At 35.0% G+C, this 21,587-nt stretch overlaps 2 protein-coding genes across 8 annotated transcripts in view; one reads left to right on the top strand and one right to left on the bottom strand.

Moving 5' to 3' along the window:
• LOC110831813 (neurotrimin) overlaps positions 1-21,587 on the top strand; it is a 478,509-nt gene that overhangs the window by 392,549 nt on the left and 64,373 nt on the right. The window lies entirely within an intron of this gene.
• On the bottom strand, positions 630-20,997 carry LOC110831810 (sodium-coupled monocarboxylate transporter 2). The gene is made up of 13 exons (XM_022068226.2): positions 20,840-20,997; positions 19,261-19,482; positions 14,676-14,835; positions 13,694-13,811; positions 10,741-10,808; positions 9,954-10,108; positions 8,294-8,431; positions 7,436-7,544; positions 6,489-6,598; positions 5,175-5,358; positions 3,322-3,408; positions 3,085-3,239; positions 630-1,462 (listed from the first exon to the last, which is right to left on the bottom strand). The coding sequence occupies exons 2-13, from the start codon at positions 19,473-19,475 to the stop codon at positions 1,210-1,212; spliced, it is 1,752 nt and encodes a 583-aa protein (XP_021923918.1). The 5' UTR covers positions 19,476-19,482; positions 20,840-20,997; the 3' UTR covers positions 630-1,209.

Genomic DNA, 21,587 nt, shown 5'->3' with positions numbered 1-21,587 from the left:
GGGTGAATTGCCATGCGTAATTACGCACATTGCAATGAATTGTTTGGGAATATGACCATTCTTCTATATGACTATAGTATTTCTGGTCCATAAAATGTTAAAATATCAAATTTTCAGAAGGGTACATTGTTTTAATTATCTATAAATATACATATATTTACTGAGAAAATTTGCTATCTTCTGAGTAAAGATATTGCTAGAATACAATTTTCAGTACGACATTAATAATGTACTTTATGCTGTTCTTACTCCACTGATGTTTAGGATGAGCTCTATATTCAGACCTAAAGAATTCTCGATGCGGTGTCATAAATTCCTAAAACATTCTTACGAGATTTCGTAGCTTCTAATCTTAAAATTTCAAGGGAAAGGAAGAAATTATGTCCTGTGTCTGCTGACTACCAGCTTTTCCTGTCTCATATTGATAGGTGTAGACTGAACTCTTCGAGACAGTCTTTTCAAATTAGCAGCTATGTTTTATTCGGTGAGCTTGTTTACTTTTAAGTAACATTCAAGATGATGCATCAGTTTGTATGAGGAGAAATAACACTTTAAGCAGCTGCATAATGCAAACCTATTCAAAGATCCAACTCATATATAGCAATATTGGGCAATAAATTACGACTTCCTGTTACTCGTCTTGATGTTATTTGCTTTATTACTCTTAACACTAACAATTTTAAATCATTGACCATATTTTATTCTGGGTTCTGATGCCGTGTAGAGTCGTAGGCAGATACCAATGTTTCGGAGATACATATTATCTTCGACCGAGTCTTCACTTCAGAAAGTTAGAACTGTGTTTTTCCAAAACTTTTGTTTTCATCCTACGAGTATATACGGCCTTACAACACACAAAAACATCGAAATCAACATTGCTTTTAGAACTTCGAAAAGTTTGACGTGACTTGACGGTTAACATTATAACCGTAATTTTATTTATAAAGCATTTAACTCATTTTACAAAATGTTCGCTGTAAATTTACAAACATTCATTGAGCTAAACATAGCGTTCATTGTCGCAAAAGCCATTATCGCAAATTTTAATCGTAAACCAGTGTTATCATTTTTACAGTGTTGACGTATTTACGAAGATAAGTGTTATTCTGATGATGATACGTATAGTATCACTTTGTTTTTAATAGGCATGAAATATATTTCTCAATTTTACAAGTCTTTTATCATTAACACGCTTGAGTTTAAAATATACTAGTTGTGAGTTTCTATGTTAAGTCTTTCCATTTCTGAGGATTCCTTGACGACGTATCCCCGAATCTTACGCTCAACGTAGTTCCTCACGATAGGAGTAAAGAGAGCTGGGTTCATCTCTTGCAGGTTTGGTGGTTCTGTGAGCAGACTAACTATTACTCCGACTATAAATACCACAGCCATCCCAATAAAAGTGTAGTACATGAAGGAGACCCGGTACAAGATAAAAACGTCATCTGTTGCAGTATCATTCCTGAAATTAAAACATACATCTTCATTCTATACGGTGACTGGAAGAGGTATCTGTTTTGTGCTCTAAGCATAATATTCAAAATGGTCGTGTTTGCAAGATTATACTTGTGAATAAAATAACTAATTGAGTAACTAGATGGCTTACTGAACCCGAAGGTTCATCACCGAATTAACCAAGGCCATCCATCAGACCCTGTCCTGGGCCAACAAAATCCAGTCTCTTTCACCTCCCATCTCCCATAGATCCCGCCTGAGATTATCTTCCCATCTACGTCTAATTAATAACAGTTAACACTTTTGTGGGTAGGGATAGGTTCTTGTGAAGATGGCTGTCTTCTGGAATGTGTGCTTCGTTTCTTCTGGTTTATTCTGACCTACGTTTCAGAGGTGCTTACTCGTCCTGATGAAGCAGAAAGTATCTCCGAAACGTCTGTCAATATCCCTCTAACTACACGGAAAAACATCCCAAAACAAATTCAACTTCATACTCCCAACCGTGAGAACCTGAAATCCCACCAGCAGCTTTACATATTGTCTGTATTCAGGTTGGCATAAGCGACCTACATATGCGATGAAACTCCATATTTTAAACCAAAAAGGAAACATTTCCCGTTAGAATATTCCTGATGCTTAATTTACAACACTGCAATTTACGCCGAAACTCATGCATTATTTAGACGATGTACATAACATTAACGCGTAATGGAAAAGCAGAATTTATATTCCTTTCCATGCGTTCGCATTGTCATTCTCCGGAACTGCAGACCTGATTTGGGTTTTAGTTTTGGGGCTCACTTCGAAAGTTGTCGGACGAATTTAATGTTGACTGCAGTCAGTCACTATTTTAGCTGAAGCTCAAATCAAGTTTCATAAAATTTTTCACAAATACGTCATGAACAAACTTGTTTCATTGTCCTTAACCCTCGTTGAAGTTAGAACTTGTGTTTGAAAAGATGTATTGATATGGAGAGTAATTAATAAAATATATGAAAAATTATATACGACTACACACATAGTGTAATCAAACAATGCATTTTTAAATTCAATAAATAAACATCAAGGCTAGCGGAGTTTAAAAATTACAAATAACGCATACGTGTATACTTAATTGAAATTTTTCTCCTAGGCGTTGATTAGCGTCGTGTTTACAAAGTCATTATATGGCAATATAAATCACATCTGTATATGCATAAAGCCATATATAGTGTTTCATTCAATTCCTCTCACATAAACACAAATTCTCATCCACGTTCAATTAATTATATTCACTATTCTTAAATAAAGGAACAGCATAGTTATTGGTTTTGTCCATAGCCTGGTATTCAGCATAGAACTGTATGTTCCAAAATCTATATCTCCTTATTCCATTTTGTAAAAATGTAGAGGGTACTTACACAGTTATTTTCGTTGGAAAGAGTTGGTGTTGATCACTGGACAGCCAGCGGAAAGAAGATTCAATTTTCGGAACGTGTTCTGTTTGGAAAACTAGTCAATGGATGAACTACTGAAACACTGCTTCTCTTAAGGACTACCACCTTCACAAACCTCTAGAATTAATACCCATTTCATATTACTTGTAATGAGGAGAGTCTGTTTTGATTTCGTGCAGAAACAAATACTTACTGCTGAAGTTCTGGAATCGTTTCATTAAAGCCACATCCGTCCGCATTTGTAGGCAAGACTTTCTGCTTCATTGAGCCATTAGCAATAGCTGTCTGAGTTCCAAACACCACCCAGGACATGAAGATCAAACTACTAATGCTTCCTGCTAAGGCACCCTGAAACATTACTTATATAACTTTACTGTTTACTGAACTGTACTGAATTGTAAACTTCAGACTGTCGTTTCTGTGAACTTACCTTAGAATTTCCTCTAGGATAAAACATTCCGAAAGAAAACAGTCCCAGCGAAGCTCCACCTGTGACTCCTCCAACACTCAGTGCGAGCTGAGAACAGTATTAAGAAGAATGTTATTTAATTACATACTTATACACTATAAAGAGGCCTAATCACCACGCTATGAGAACGTATTGAAGTGAACTAGTTAAGATCTAGGTACGCTCAACGTCAGGACTTCATTGAAGTGAGAGGACCAGCTTTAAGCTGTGGCCGCTTTACCGCCAGGAAAATTTCCTCCGGTGTAACTTGCTAAGAGCCTGGATGAGTCCAAGGCCGGTTTGGAAGTGAAGAAAATATTTCCTACTCTTGTCAGCAGTTGAACCGTATTTGTCCAAAATGTACCCAGTCACTTTCTGATGAGCTATCTTGTCTCATGTCGCATACGAAGTGAAATGGTAAATTCTTATATTAAATATTAAGATTACAGGAAATTAAATGCGTGTACTGAAAATGTAGGGCGTTGATATCCATTTTAAATTTCTGGCTAACAATTTAAATGTATTCGTTTTTGTGTTTCAAATTTACGACTACTATTACCGATTAACCATTTACATTTAATTAGTCTCCACCGGATATGACTGAATAACAACCGGCGATTATACAATTTCGCTGTTTGCAAATTATACATAATCACCGGTTATTATACATAATTAGGAATTAAACACTATTTCCGTAAAATGGGGGACTATTATGATATCCATATAATATTCATATATGATGGAAATAAAGTTTATTGCTCATTTACTAGGACACGTCCTAAATTATGTTTAAAATAACTTGTTATTTTTATGGCAAACACAATTTCGGAAAACTTCGTATTTGTACAATATTACTAAATCTCACAATGATTGCTACTACTTAGGTATTTGCTAGAATTTCGGCCAGAAACATTTTTAGCCTTATGATATAAACTTACTTTAATAAAACATGCTGTCTTTAGTACAGAAAGTGACGCACATCGTGTTTAGTCCGTACCACCCAAATATCAGTAATTACATTATTATGGTATTCGTACATGTGAAGGAAATATTAAGAAATGTATTGCAAATACGAGAATATAAGAATGGACGAAATAAGTATGTACTTTATAATTACATATTGCATAACGTGTTGTCAATTGCTTATTCTACATTCTTTATGATACAGTAATTTCCATAAATACTACGAGTGTGATCTGTGTGAACCACAGATTGAGTCACAGTAATAGCTTAACTTCAGAGGAACATTATATATTGATTGGAACAACAGTCGATATTATGAGGTTATAGGTCAATTAACTTTTCTCTTGCGATGAGCCGCGTTAATAATTAACATTAGACTAAATTCTAGTTGGAAAGTGTTTAACTTTCTGCAGTCTTGTCTTTGTTTATGTTTCTACTAAATCTCTCCCACCAACGAATTGCCAGAGAAACAAAAGAAAACTTCGCGGAAAATAGTCCTTCTTGAGAATCTGATAGTAGTTTATCAACTCGAGAAGTATCTTTCGTTTTCGAAACCAAATTTTCATTACTGCATTCTGTTCTAAGCCAGATGGAACTAGCCCACAGCCTCAAAATTTAGTTTGAGATCTTGCCCGTATATTTACGTAGATCTCCAAATGCATCTTTACTTCAAAATATCATTTATCGGTTGCAGGAATTATGAAATTTTAGTACCTCGTAAGTTATCAAATAACACTCTTAAAAAAATCCCTTAACCAAAAACTGAATCAGATGATGTGGCTATCTACAGTATTGTGTGTTGATCTTAAGATACTCTACGATTCATTTCTTACAATTATGTTAAGAGAGACGTATTTATAAAACATTCTTACCTGTAGAATACTACCTAGCTTGTCAACAACAAACACTGTAAGTATACATATGCCGCCTGTTATAACGACGATACTTTTAATGATACTGTTCGCTGTGTTGTCTGCAACCTTGTTCTTCATGCAAGGGCGTATGAAGTCTTCGAACAAAGTCGCACCGAGAGAGTTGAGGTTACTTGACATGGTGCTGCGAACACAGAAACGCTAATTTATGGCTCCCATTTGTTGTTGTTTTTCCTGCTAGGATCTGAAGTTTTACATGCTTCAAAGTATTGTCTGTACATTTGACATAATTATCAGTGCTAACGAATGAAATGATATTTCTTATCGGCGTTGGTTATGATAAAACTTCTTATGATGGCTGTATTCCTGGTTGCTGGGCCGTGTAGTCTGATAGAAGTTTGCCCTTATGATGGAGGCAACAAGGACCTCTGGAACGTCGGTAATCTTCTACCAGAGTACAGCCATCTTCAGCCTCAGCGCCATGACAATCTGAAATCCTGCACAAAACTTCTTTCTTTTAGCCCTGACGAAGACGACTTTTTCAATATTTCTCCCTGTTTTTAAGGCTGGAGTTCAGTTAGCCGTGTCTCACCCCGAAAGTCGAAGTGTACATCTATTTTGAGGCACTAAAAGTCTTATGATTTGTGATTATCCCCTTGTCTCCCGTTCCTCTACCAACCACTTGTACACTGTTTGTTCATCTGGAGAAAAGTTTTGACTCAGCAGTGCCGACCCACACAGAATTTCGATAGCGGTAAATCTGTGGCTAGAAATTTATCAGTTGACAGGTATTCGTTAAAAGGCTATATTACGTACAGTTAAGCTCTTGTGCTTTTGACAACGTTCATCCACATATATGCCCCATAGTTTGACTCTTTTACCATTGGGTTAAAAACCACACAATAGTTTTGAGATGGACCTTATTAAATTGCAAACGGATCACGGACACATTCATGAATTTGCTCTCTTTCTTTAACTTCTAAACATTCATATCAGGATCTATAATCTCCTGAAGATTCATGGTCTTTGAATTATTTCATATAAGCCTATCAAGTATCAATAACTTGTTGGGTCAATTAATGAGATAAGAAACGCATACAAATTGTTAGCTGACTTCAGTTTACAAAGAATTCTGGGAACTTATTTATCATCTATTTCAGCTTTCCAGGAAGGATATTGCTCCACATAATTAAATCCAACCATACGACGACTGTTTACTTACCATCTTTTCATTATTGCATTTTAATTTCAATACTTTCGCGATATGTGCTTACAAATTAACGCAAGCCTTTATGGAAACAAATAATCGCTTACCTCAAAGCTGCGCTCAGAATCCCTGCCAGGAAAAGTCCGGCTAGTCCTGGAATGTAACTTGCTACGTCCATCACGTAGTAAGTCAGTAGCTGATCAGGACGAGAGATGGCCTGCGAAATTTGTTTTCCTAATAAGCATTATTCTCGGTAATTTGACCCATATTATCTGAAAATCTGTCAAATTTAGTAAAGCTACTCTCTCCATTGAACAGCGTTAAATTAAGTCTGTCAATTCTTGTCTTCTGGATTCTAACTTTCTGAAGGTGGCTTATGGTCCTTCGAGAATCGGGTATCAAATTACAAGTGCTCATGACATCAACATTAACATCTTCAATACTGTTTGTAAACAGACCATAACTTTACATCTGTTATTGTTTTTATGATTTCAAAGCATTGATTTTAAGAGTTTCTGCAAGTGAAATTAGACAAATTCGTGCAGCGAGACACGTAATACAGTACGTGTTGAATGTGCTACATGAGTAACGGTCTCTAACGTTTTGTAATTCCTCTTCTGTGTAGGGCATACCCGCGAAATCTAAAATTCATCGTGCATAATCGAAGAACAGTTTTGCTCTCATCACAAGGGAATTTTCTCCAGTTCTTCTCATTTTCTCTTCCCCTTTCTGTGGGGAATTCATCTTAGGGTCGTACAGATGCGGCGTTTCTGCAGCTTAATTTGATGCTAATCGTTTGAATAAAATATTCTACGTGCTTTCTACCATTTCGATGAGGTAGTTTGCTAACTGTTTTAATATACTTAACCAGGGCTTCTCAGAGAGTAATTACACTTTGTTACCAATCATTTCGATGCCCGAAAGTTAATATTTATATTATTAAGAACTTGTACTGTTTGATATTTACCAAGATACATACCTTTTACAATTAGAAATTTAAAAAAAATATTATACTTTTTCACAAAAATAAATTTATCCCGCTTAATAATATTACCTTCGTTTTAAGTGGATCACAGTCGTGGTACGTGGAAAACATAAGAAGGCCAGTGAAGCAGCTGATAGATTTGAATGTGATTAATCCGACTATGAAGAAAATAAGTGATCTGGAATGGATTGAAGTTGTATGTTAATAACTTTGATGTGCCGATTAACATTAACATGATATTCTATTCAAACTTTCCATGACACTGATAATAGGCGTAGAGAAATAAATGCTGTGCGTACTAACCAAGTTTTGTCACAACCGTTTTTTTCCCCATGATTTGTCATCAGTGAACAAATATCATCACAATGATCTGCATGTAGCGTATCGTGATATGAATTCGAAAATGTTAAACTATTCAGGCAAATAGGGAAATAATTTAAATATTGTTTATATCAGAAACAGCGGTTACCTTATGGTAATTTATTTCCACATAGGTCCACACGATCTACACTTTTTTAATTCGCTTCCAGAGTCTTTCAAAGAACAAGAACATAGAAAACAGTGTCAGTTATTATAAAGTAAATACTTTGCTGTATTTGAGATGTAATTCAGATTGTTTTGGTACGGAATAGAAATCATGTGAATATATTTCAGTTTATTTCGGGAATTCAATTTAATACTCTTATTAATAAAAATTACACCCAGAATAAATCCCTTAAATATATTCTAATATTTTGTTTTTCTTAAGTAACGCTCTTCAAAATCGGTATAATTCATTCTATGGATTCTTTGAAGTTAAGTTTTAGTACATATGTTCAGCGAAGTCACTTCCTGCCCAATTAATTAAATTTTAAACAAATGTCTGTCTACTTAACTCACCTCAAATAGGTGCATTTAGAATAAAGCAAACCACTTTACGTAACTTACTTGCGTGCCCTAGATTGTGACGACAAGGTCAGGAACTTCTGCACCATGGCTTGGTTTACTGCAAGGCCCATCCAGGCTACGGTGTTCCCGAGAACGACAGACCAAAATGTCAATCTCCGGAAAGGCGAAGGATCAAATCTGAAAATATATTTCGTTTACAATTACGTATTTCTTTCTCAGATACTACACGAGATATAATTTAAAATTATGGTACGGGAAAAGACTACAGAAAACGCAAAAATTATGAAGATAACCGGGATTACATTGATCTAAACCTCTAACTACGACGTGTGGCAAAGCTTAAATCGAAGTGTACTTTCAGTTATTTTTCCTATAGGTGCTTACCTGAAATCTCCAAAAGAACAACTTAATGTAAGATTTAGCTAATTAAATTAGTCTTATATTAAGTAGAGTATGAATGTAATGAAGGAATATCTTGCCAAATATTGTCTCATTGACAATTTCCAGAACCGGCCTGCAGTCCAGCTTTGTCGTAAGTAGATAATAAATCACACACATTTCTAACTCCATGTAACAGTCGTTTTTGAGAAACTAACAATAGGTCATATGGTTAAGAAATTTCTCGCCTCTTATGGAACCGGAAGATTTATTACTGTGTTTAGAAAAGCCTACGAAAGGTCCCTATTTTGAGCCAGATGAATCCAATTCAAATCTTTCAATTTTATTTCCTAAAGATCTACTTTAATATTATTCTCCCTTGCTTAGACATGAGCGACGTATTTCAGCTTATGTCATCGTCAGAGTCCTTTTCAAAATACGTTCGATTTAAACGGAAAGAGGTTGCTGCATATGACATTTAATAAAATTATCGGAATATCATAGGACAAATGTGATCAACAGTAAAATACACTCTGCTTAAGCAAAAAAGTAAAATTGCTAATGTACTTCACGAAACGATAAAAAATTCGAAAATTTGGCCTTCTTGTCCAGTTTTTGCCACTCATTTTAAGGAATAAGGAAGTGATCTCAGTATTATGGTATCACATACTTAACCTCACTTAACGTTGTGCATATCAAATATACCTCGGTGAACAGTATTCAAAATAATATTTCTGTAAGTAATCAACCACCTTCACAAACCTTTATACAGTCACAGTACGCCGTTGAAGTCCACGCAACGCTGAATGGCACTGAAACGCTGCAGGCCGCCCCTTGTAACATGTTCTGTGGTATAATAATCTCTGAAATTCAGGTAAATACTTGTTTGGTGTTACAACTATACACGGGATAAAAATAGAGTTTACAACTTGGTAAATTGTACTCTATTCTTCTTTTGGGCTTTGTCCGTTTTCAAAATATTACCTGATTATAAAATTACATTCCGGAAGCTGAATTTTACTTCCGCCATAAAGTAAAAGTGAAGTAGGAAGAAATACCTTTTTTGGGGGCCCCTTGGTTGAGTTAGTTTCAAACCGGGTCCAGACAGACATGTTTTATTTAATCCTTCCTCGTTTTCACCTGGGGAAGGAAGCAGAAACCAAATTCCGCAATGTTTTAATTTTATAATTTGAAAATATTTAGATTATAAACAAAGCACAAAAGAATAATTTAATGGCGTGCAACGCACCGTCGTTAGAAACCTTTCAAAATTCGACTTAAACTCTGTGTGTGTGTATGTGTGTATGTGTGAAAACCTTACTCGAAGACTTGTAACCTGCCGCCATCTCTACTTCTCTCCCACACTGCACTGAATCCACCAACATGGACAAAGCCCATGATGATGACGGCAATACTCGACACCACCATGACCACACCTTGCAAGAAGTCAGTCCACACTACTGCCTTTATCCCTCCCTGTAGAAATAAAACATATGTAACTAAGTTCGTACGTTATTAATAGAGATCGCAATGCATTACCATAATAACATAAACGCTTATGCTTTCCTGCGCTTATTGTAGGCATGGACTCCTGAAATATCATATGAAACTAGTAGACTCTGTTAAATTATTCACTGTTGGCAGTGTTATTTATGTTTCCAAGGGGTTATGTATAATTTGTTTATACATTAAAGTTACTGAATAACATCAGAATCCTTAAATTAACATATCTTATCATGAAATTAATACAATAACCGGTCCGTAGAGAAATGCATTACAAACTGTCAGAACGTCAGCCATACAATTTGTCTAATACATCTTAATAATGTATCAGTCACTCAGCTCAGCGAGCTGAAATGTACATCAATTATTAACATTTTATATGTTTTTAACTTACCTTACAAATTCCACACAACACTTTATATTTCTTTATCATTTATTATCAAACCAGTGTAATTTTTGATGTTGCAATTCTATTATCTCTGATATATATATATATATATATATATATATATATATATATATATATGTCGGAACACAGACGAACACAATGCACAATAACACATGTACTTTGCAAATACATTTTGGAATGTGAACCGATTACTTACCAGCATGGTGTAGAAGATACAAATAACGGAGATAACCGGAGTGATGTGATGCAAATTAAAGCCACTTACTGTAATAAAAAAAACACTAATCAATAAAAAGTGTAATCAATCCACTGAGCTTTTACATTATTTTTTATTCATACGTGGTACAATATTAATACGTTACAGGCAGGATAACTCAGCTGAAAGATGATCATTTTGAATGATAAAAATAACCATTAGGTAGAGTATCCTTACTAGGATTTGGAAGTCAATAAATACTGTCTTTTGGTTTCTGTTTAAGTAGGGCATGTTCAAAGTTGATCCAACAGGGTTAAAGAAACATTTATGCCAATTACAAAATTGTTCGTTATAGTTTAAAACATAGAAACACAAAAATATTTTGTTCTAAATATATGCTTTTGGTTGTTTCGTGTTCTCAGAGTTTTAGGTTAAATGTCTTGGCCACTGTCCTAACCGAGATATATCTTCCTTTCCCTCAGCCCTTACACTAAAATATTGGAATAATGCGTTCAAGTACACCAGAATTGCTTCCTTCCAGATCCTTCCCCGTTCATAACTCTTAGTCATGTTACAATTCACCGCCATATAAATTTCGCTCTTGAGAAAGCGCCTTCAAATAAAAAGGATCATAATCCGCTCTGTACACACTCGGACGCTAGGTTACACGAGAGTCTGAGCAAAGGAATTATTTTTAAAATGATCAAATGTATTCGTCCTGCTTATCTATCTGATCAGTGATATTTAGGGTGATATAATATATACCGGTACAAATATAATTCAATTCAATTCAATTAATTTATTTACGTGTTTGCCAACAGCAAGAAGCCAATTACAGGCAAACACTGATAATATATACAATAATAGTGAAATAATAATGGATAATATTACACAAACGGATTAACTAAACTTATACATATACAGTATTAAATATAACTGCCAAGTACAGGCAAACCGAAAATAGAAACAATCTTAACACAGAGCAAAAAATGAAGAAACATAAATAAAAACAAATAATCCACCTAGGGAACACTAATATAATTGTAAAACTTTAAAAAATATAAAAAGACAGATAACCAAGCTAGATCATTTCCCTTGTTGAGAACGTGTCCTCAAGGGAGACAATGTTTATGCTAAATACGTCCAAAGATTTACATACGTCATTTGCAGCGATGACGCACCTGGCTGAAGGACTATGCCTTAGTGCACTGCTCACACTAAAAGTAGAAAATTCTCTTATTTGCCTCGCCGGCACACGTAAACCAACAGCGTCCATAATGGAATGGCAATTTATTTTGCCCTTAAATACATTAATAAGAAATAACGCATCTAGATGTCGTCGTCTGGAATAAAGTGTTCTAAAATTTAAAGTAGATAGGATCAGTTCATATTTTCGGGGGATATTAAACTGGAAAAATCGGTAATTGCATAAACTGGCAAATTTTCTTTGAATATTTTCTAATTTATTAGAATCTGTCTGTGTAAGATTATTCCAAACGACCGAGGCATACTCAAGCTTTGACCTAATTAAAGCATTATATAAAACAACAAGGCTGTTATAATTATAATGAAAGTAGAGTAATTTATGTCCTTTGATTTTAGTAATTTAAAAATTTATAATAGTTATTTCCACCTAATTGAGTTTAATTTAATTTAAATTAAATTAGGTAAGTGATTTATTCCCTATTATTGTTATTGTGTAGAGTAAAATTAAAGTTTGTCCCACTATGCGCCATGTAGGCGTTTGGGGGGAGAGGAGATATAGCTCCTCCCTTTCTTGATCTCGGCACTAGATGGGGGTGAGTGGCCAGCATCACGTCCCGGCCGGCTTTACCCCCGGAAAAGGACCCTGGTACCCATGGGATAGGAGGCTGGGTGGGCCCCAGAGCCGGTCTGGACGCAGAGGCTAGAGGAAAAATCCTCTCCCCCCTGTTGGGGATCGAACCCCGGCCGTCCAGCCCATAGCTAGTCACTATACTGACTGAGCTATCCCGGCTCATTATTGTATACAGTAAGATGTAATAATAAATTGAATCACAGAGAAGGAATTTGACTCATACGAACTTTATCGCACTTCAAATTTCAGGTTCTCTAATATCATAGGTTCATCATCCTAGGAACATTTTTCAGATAGTATGTGAATAAATTATGCCTAAATACAGTATATTAATCACACCATTCCTTAACGTGTGGGGTCTGTACAGCAAATATCATGACGCAGATCAGTTGCCGAATCTGTCATTAGAATCATGAGAGGCAATGATCTCCTCCCCTCAGCTATCATTACGAAATTAAAGAATGTCACTGTAAAGGTATCGTTATTTAGCAGTAGAGTAAAAAGTAACAAGAAATGCAGTTATAAAAAAACAAGAATAAAATAATAATCCTGAATTTTTTCATAAGCCTACATCAATTATTAAACCGTGATCTAATTAGTCTTCATGATAAAGTCATTTTATTGTTACTTTATAAAAAACAAGAAATGTTTACTAAAATATTTTCATTTAATGACATGTGTTTCAGTTTTATAATATTAAAGACTGCGATTTGAAGTTCTCTTGTCAGTGAAAATTGTACTGTATTCTTCCAAGTTGTGACGCAGTGTAGTACTGTAAACAAGCAGACTTTCGGAAGAACTTTCTTTGTATATTACTTTCTTCTGGGATGTTAGGTCGTGCAGCCTTGTTGAAACTGACGGACGTATCAGAGGAATGTTACACCTATAAAACGTCGGTAAGTTCCTATGAGACTACACGATGCAACATAACATAAGACAGTCACCTATATGATCGTTACCATAAGACCTGAATCTCAGGATATACTTTCAAGATGGAGGGAAAATACGTAGGCTACAGGATTTACTACGTCACAACATCCCCCCCCCCCCCCGAAGACCACGCACAAATCACGTGTCACGAATGTTTATCTTGCGTAAGCAAATGTAGTAACCTACCTTGACTGATTGCTAAGGCCGGGACGTACACAACAATAGGAATGTACAGTAGCAGAGAGATGGTACACAACACCGAAGCCATGATGCGAATTCTCTTGTTAAAACGAAGCTGCAAATACTGAAAACAAAAATAGTACAATTAAATTTACTGAATTCTTATGGATATTTATTTCATATCGAGGTACAGGGATAATAAGATTAGTAGTATCTATACAAATTCTACCCACATAGTCTCAATATAAACGTCTATATTTGAAATATTTAAATTACAATGTCCTTACCTCCAATAAACAAAGTGATTAATCCAATGTGTGTGAGAAATATTCAGCTGATATTACACGCGATTTAATTGTTATGTATTTACTGTTTATTTTAGCACGCTGTCAGTAGCTTATACTGTATATCATGGAATAATAAGACGATACGTGATTGGAAACAAGTTAGAAGGACTGAGGATAACGACATAAAACCTCAGCCAGTCTGCGGTACGAGATTTGAATCTGTAAATGTGTAGCTGATTACAGACCAAACTTTGGTCTTAGTGATACTTTCCATAATTGGCTTATACAAAAATATTTTTCTGTATCTTCCATATTAAAATTAATTTTAATATTTTGTGTTTAAACTTTTCTAAAGCTTCTGTAAAAATATTCAGGTCTTTAAAATTCTGTCTATTGTGGTTTTATGGGTTGTGAGGACGAACGTATCACCTCCTTCCTCATGGTTCTACCTCACCCATTTTCTACACGGCATCACAACCTTGAATATAGCAATAGGCAATCCCTGACGGAATTAATGTACGACTTACCGAAAGAGTGTAATACGTTAAACTGTGAAAGAACTGTTAAGAGGAAATTATGTGTGTGTGTGTATATATATATATATATATATGTATATATATAATTGCAATAATCTCCAAATAAATTTTAATTAACTGTGTTTTTATTACATTCTCTCGCCCCCAATTCCGTAAGTGATTTACCTCGTACGTAGATGTGAGCTGCAATTCGTAGAACACTGGCAGGTAGAAGTAATTGTTGATTATCCCAACTAAGATCGCTGAAATGCACACTAACCAATACATGGCTCCATATATATAAATCTCGGATGGCACGCCCATCACTGTGATCCCAGATATAGTGCTGAAAAAAAATGTGTAAATTTTTCCAAGTTACTTTTGTTGTTTTCCTTAGGATGTTCTGTAGTTTCAATTAATAAAATATTAATGTTTAGTAACTTATATATGGCCTTATTATCACTTTTTAAAATATTAATTTTCCTATTAATTGTTTTATTTTAATGTTCTTAAATAGTTTGTTTCTTCAGGAGTTCTTTACAACACTGTAACAATACCAGTCGTTATTATGAGTCATCTGAAATCATACAAAAAATTGTAAATTATAGTTGGCTTACTTAACTAGCTGTACCCATAATTCTGTTGTACAGTATTCCTATCACGTGGTATAAATTATTACTAATTTAATACGGAATATTGTAAAACTAAAGACGTTTTACAGATATAACGCTGGCCTTGTAATCCTGGGGTCTCGGGTTCGATTCCCGGCGGTGCCCGAATTTATAACTTTTGTTGGCCAAGGCCGTGGTCTAGGCAACACGGAGTTTTTCTCCGTGGCATCCCAACAATTACTCCATTCACACACAGAAGAAGGCAATGGCAAACCACTTCTGGGTCATCTGTCAAGAACGTATATGAACAGGTCCCAGTCCGAGAAAAGGATGGAAGGATCCTGTTCATATGGATCTGTCGTCAGACAGAACACTAAATAAATAAATAAATTACTAATAATGGTCCCCAAATAATACGGCCAACTGTACAGTTTGAAACTGTTATATAACTTTTGGAGGCGACTTTAAGACAGGACCATTCACTTCTGTGTTAAATTCTCAAATATGCTAAAATGTAATAATTATCTTGATATATATGTTAAATTAAAATGTCCAGTTATTTTATACTACAGAATCAATGTTTTTGTTAAGAGCGCTGGAAAGTTAAGTGCAAGTTAGGGCGAAGAGTGATTTAATTTTTCTTTCCAAATTTTATCACTTCATGCAGAAGGCAAGTGCACCGAATTACATCTGTGGTTTGTGTTGTAGTCGATTTTTGTCATTTAGGCAGTAGTGACACATGTCTGATTATACCTTTCCCGAATCTCTTCTCGTGCTTTCGTAAAGGTTTTAAAACAAGGAAACTTCCCAGGACGACCAAGGTAAAATTTTACTCTGATTTTCCTTCACGTTTCAAAACCTTTCACCAAATTTATGACTTCACATTTATTTTATTTATCATTTTTGAATTCTTGTCAAAAAAATTTATTAATTCCTACGGTGTCACGTTAGTAATATAGGATTACATAAGATTTAATAAAATATGACAATAATACCAGCATATTAACAGGATAATAGTTTCGGATGCTTGTGGTAAGGGCGACACGTTCTACAGAGTTCTAAGATATGAGAAATCAGGACGTCTCAGTGGCAGGTGCATACCGGTACATGAACCGAACAGTTCTGGCGTATACTGGTATGAAACAAAGTTCACATTAGTTGAGGTTTCACATGACGCAGCTTAATGCTGATTAGGCGAGTGTAAACGTTCAAACAAATCATTTTGCTGGAGATAGTGAGTGATATCTCCAATTGAGGGAAGACGTTTTCCGTCCGCTAGCAGCAAGGAGCTCCAATAAAATACATACATTTTCAATATTCACTGCTTAATATTTTTCATACTGAACTGTCATGATTTTCATTTATTACAAATATATACAGCCTATGGAAATTATTTCACTGTTTGTTGCACTGAAATTCCATGACCGAAACATCATACTCCATACACCAGTATGGTGAATTATGTGTGAGGAAATAAATAAAGCTGATTTTCAGCTCCAATGTGTTGTTTATATTGGAGATTTGCAAAAATTAATTAATTGAACTATTTTGTATTTTGATTCCTACTGTAATTGACCTTCCGGCTGTTCGTTAAGCACGCTGATAATAAGGAATTGAATTGGACTGAATTGAATTGAATATTAAAATATATCGGAATCCGTTCATTTTTTTAGATTACAGAATGCTGACAGACGTACAGACTGACTTAAACTCCCTTTGCGGAAAGGACGCATAAGTACTCGTCATAACACAACAGAATATTTTGGTTTTCTGATGCCATTTTGTATTCCGACATGTTACGGAGTGAAACGAATTCTTCTAGTACAAAGAATGAAGTGAATTTGTTGCTGATGGGGGTGTTTTCACGTACACCTGATGAACTATCTTAAAATCTCCTACTTTCTCGTAGACTGCGAGGTCGGAATACAAGTTATAATGAAATTTGATTTCAGTAGCACAAGTGAAAACATTTATTTGATCATTTGCGGTACGAAGTGTTTATTGAACAGTACAGAGTAATTCAAGTATAACTAATATCCCTGTTTTGTGTAACCTGAAAGTTGAATGCTATCATCAGAGAAACCCGTTCCTGTACACTACACTAGATTATTCGTTTTAGAAATATATATAAAAAATTTAAAAGATTTTCGGTGTGATGACAGCAACTAGTATATAATTAGTCTTATTTTGCTATGATGTAATTATAAGTTTACAAACCCCTGAATGAATGGAATTGTTTAGACAATTCAGTCATGACGTCACACCTGACTGGTTGTTTCTTCGTACGACAGATAAACAAGAAGTGAACATTAAATTACCCAGAAGTTACAACATTTTACAAGAGAAATTATGAGGACTGTCCAGTCAGTGTTCTCTTGGTCTACGGTGATGGACATAATCGCTAAAACTCTGGAAATATGATTTTAATATGTCACAGAATAGGGGTATACATGATACGTATTTTTGTGTTGTGTTGTTTTATGTAGTACAGCCCTTGCTGTGGGCTCACTCACCGCCCAAAAATACCATACCAAGTGCCTGAAAGGATTCATAGTTCCAGAATAATTCTGTGCGGTCTTTGGTAGTTCTGCCACTGGAGGTCAATGAATTAAATAAAACAGTGGAAATGACGCAGTGTAAGAAAACTAAGCTAGTGCAATGATTGAGTTTTTTACTGAAGAAAACGTCTCACCGATTTATATCAATCGGCAATTGAAAGCTGAAGGCATATGTTGGGAAATTTAATCCGCACATGCGGCTGATTTTCATTCAACACGACTACTCGTATGTGAAGCTTTATACGAATACGAGCGACTATAAAGATTCCAGATGATATTAATATTACTTCGAGAGTCATACGTAACAGTTTTGATAAAAAACTGCATAATCATAATATGTTTTATGTATTTCTTTGAGTCTACAGTACTGTGTAGATCGCCCTAATGATGGAGGAAACAACTCTAAAATGTAGGTAAAATTCTTCCAGTCTACTCGGCGCTAAAACCGAAAAGACAGCCATTTTTGTACTAACCGCCATGAGAACTTAACATCCTAGTTATACGAACGTTGACGGTTGTGTGTCTGCAGCATAGTAGACCGTATTGACATGTGTTAAATTTCAGAATTAAGTTCAAGAAAACTCATGTATATTGGAAAAAAATTAAGAGGTGTTACATTTAAAATTTCTTCGTGTATGTAACGGACTTTTCTCTTCGCCACATGGGTTAAAAATTTCTGGACCCTTCCAGTCTCCGTAGAATGGGTACTGTAATTTCTTCTTGGCTAAAGCGACCGGAATGTGAATGTGTGAAATAAAACTCGTAAATGTAGAGATAAGGAATACGTGGAGCTTTATGTGAACTTCGCCTGTACAGTTCTGCAGTGTATGACAACCTTATAAATAGCTCTTAACATATGTGATGATTAGTTGTAAAAAATAAGAATTTAAGACTGATAAAAACAAATACATATCTCGTTGTTATTATGAGTTTTAACCCATTGGTATATTCTCAATTCGTAAGACTTAAAATCATTTACATATGTGCATTAACTCAGTATTAGTAGACCATTTAAAACATGTTCTGTCCATGGGAAATATATTTACAATATTTTGGTGATAAAGCTTCATAGAACGGAAATTCATCTTTACGCGAGACGTACTGGTTAGTTCTAAATCTAGAGTGAATGTAAATTCAGTTGAATGCAGTTTGGGTTGTATCAAGTCGCGATATTTTTTGCTGTGGTGATGATTTGTAACATTGGATAACAATACAAAACCGAATATCAGTTTTTAATGAAGACTTTACTGGTTGTGTGGCCATGTAACTATGTGATGTAAGACTTGAGGTTCTCACAGCGGTGAGTATGAAGGTTTCCGTCTTCTGGGTTGTTGCGCTGTGTAGTCTGGTCGATGTTAACCAACGTTTCAGAGGTCATACTGCCTCCGTCATCAGGGCGATTCATCGCCCTGATGACGGAGGCAGTATGACCTCTGAAACGTTGGTTAACATCGACCAGACTACACAGCGCAACAACCCAGAAGACGGAAACCTAACTATGTGATCATTGAGTTACTATTTTCGTTACATAAGGTTGCATTATTAGACCGTAGAATCAGTAACAACTAAGAGTGAAAATCATTAGCCTTCCTGAACACTAACCTGGATACAAGGGATACAGCTACTGGAATTATGCCCATTGCTTTCCCACCATGCAGATACTCTTTTGGGGTGTCTTCTTTCTTACCCCAGAAACCGAAATAAACGCCAATTAACGTTGACGAACCCAGCATGAGACCAAAAAATGTTAAATCCAACCAGCCAACAACAGGCGATGTCCTGGAGATGTCGTAAGGTATTGTCAAGTTTGCACTCATCCTACAACTGAATACAATAATTAATAATTCGAATGTTAATTAATTGTTTCACAGAATAATGAACAACTGACCAAAAATATGCAAAACACTACGAAGATCAAAAGGAATACATACAAAAAGAAATCTACAAAACAAATAAATCAATAAATCGTTGCATTAATAAATATATATTAGTTTTAAAGATTAAAATAACAATAAAAAACCTGAGGATGGTGCAATAGCATCGAAACATGTCGTAAAATAATAAGCGCTGAAATGTAACATCGTAATAACGATGAAAAGCGCTAAATTTTAATTTTAATTTTAACTACAACATTTAAAAATTAAAATTAAGTTTGTGTATAGACTGAAATAATAAATAAATATATACTGAATACACGTATTTCCTGTAATAGAATGAAGCGTAGCTTGTCACCTACGTTCAATGACAATGCACGTTTCGGGCCTAGGGTCAGGTGTTGTGATTATTTCTTCCGATATTTGCATATAATTTTAAAAATGTTAATAAAGCGAACAGTAGTAACACGTGTATCTTAAAATTTTTTACAAAGGCAGTTTAAAATATTCTTTATGATGTAAATCTTGTGTCTGTGTAAATGCAGTTTTATTTACAACATTTTTTGTATCTGGTATAAATAATTACCATTCCCAGCAACGCAGGTAAACTAACTGTAAAGTATTTGGAAAATTACTACGTGTCATATAATAGTTATTTTCTCATTACTGTTGATTACCCTTCTACACTGAACGTTTGGCCAACTTCGGAAGCACTGAAGTGCATATTATCAGCGCATTATTCTTATTTTTATCATCAATATCATCAAACCCTTTTTGAGACTTGCAATTATCCTAAAAATGATGGCTGACTTTTGGGTTGTTTTGGTCATGGCACTGATGGTGAAAGGCAGCAACAACCTCTGAAACGTCGGTAAACGTCTACCTGACTACATGGCCCAATAACCTTGAAGATAACCATCTTCATATTCGCTGAACTGAGAAACTGAAATCTAATCTAATCTAATCTAATCTAATGGAATTCTGGAATATACTTTTATGTTGCTATAATTTTTTAATCTTTAATTTATGTTTACATTTTCAGAATTTGATACGTTGTTTATATAATTTAATGCCGTATGTTTGTACATGGTTTCTGTAGTTAAGAAACCCGACTTTATAATCGATTCCCGACAGTGCTTCGACTCTTAAAAAGTAAACTTTTAAAAACCTTATTCAATTAGCCTGTGTGTAAGCCTGCTATAAACTTCGCCTTCTGTTCTTGCTACGTCTGAATACGACACGCACACTTTTATCTCAGAACTTTATCAACAAAATAAAGTTTTTTAGGTTTTATCAGTGCCACCTACCTGAAAATATATCTCAGCCAGTTCGTCCTATGTTGTCCGACGTTGTACTGAAGGATCGCTGAATTCTCATATCGTAACTCCGTAGCATGAATAGTTTTAAAGCTGTTTGTAACAAAGACTGCATGCAATTAAGTGCTAGTTACGCGTCTGGTGTTTTACAAACTGAGCCAGGTTTTATTTTTTTTATTTTAGAATAAAATCCTTTGTAAATTCAAGCGACTGTAACAATTCAAATTACGTACAAAGGTCGCACGAGACTTTATCTATATATTGTATCGTAAATTACTCTCTGAGACTTTAATGCGATAAACGGAACATGCTGTCGCCATATCAGCTTTAAGACACGACTCGGTTGCTATGCGTCAGCGCTAAGCGAATGGAAGAACGGAAACTGAGAAAGCTGAGAAAGATAAACATACCTGATTTCCTCGACGTTATATATTCTTAGTATGAAAATAGACTCCCGTTTAAAACTCATCACCTATGATCTTCTTCACAGCCATAAACAAAAAACAATAATCAGGCTGTTTGGAATTGTATTGACTCAAAATAATCACAAAATCTTCTGCGCGGACTACGTTAATGTTGTGCAGGTTTAGAGTATAATAAAAACTGTTTTTTGCATCTTATTTCGGTACTTTATCTCAATTCTATTTTTCTTTCCTTTGATTTGTTTGTCTTTATTCTTGCTTTCACTCTCTGTATTTACTTACTTTGTTTCTTTATTGTCTTCTCGTTTTATTTACAT

Source organism: Zootermopsis nevadensis, unplaced genomic scaffold (assembly GCF_977971745.1).
Source record: "Zootermopsis nevadensis isolate Lab colony 2312 unplaced genomic scaffold, Znev_1.0 Znev_ptg000030l, whole genome shotgun sequence".
Taxonomy (NCBI): domain Eukaryota; kingdom Metazoa; phylum Arthropoda; class Insecta; order Blattodea; family Termopsidae; genus Zootermopsis; species Zootermopsis nevadensis.
Note: the sequence above shows the minus strand (reverse complement) of the source record. Positions and strands in the feature narration are given on the sequence as shown.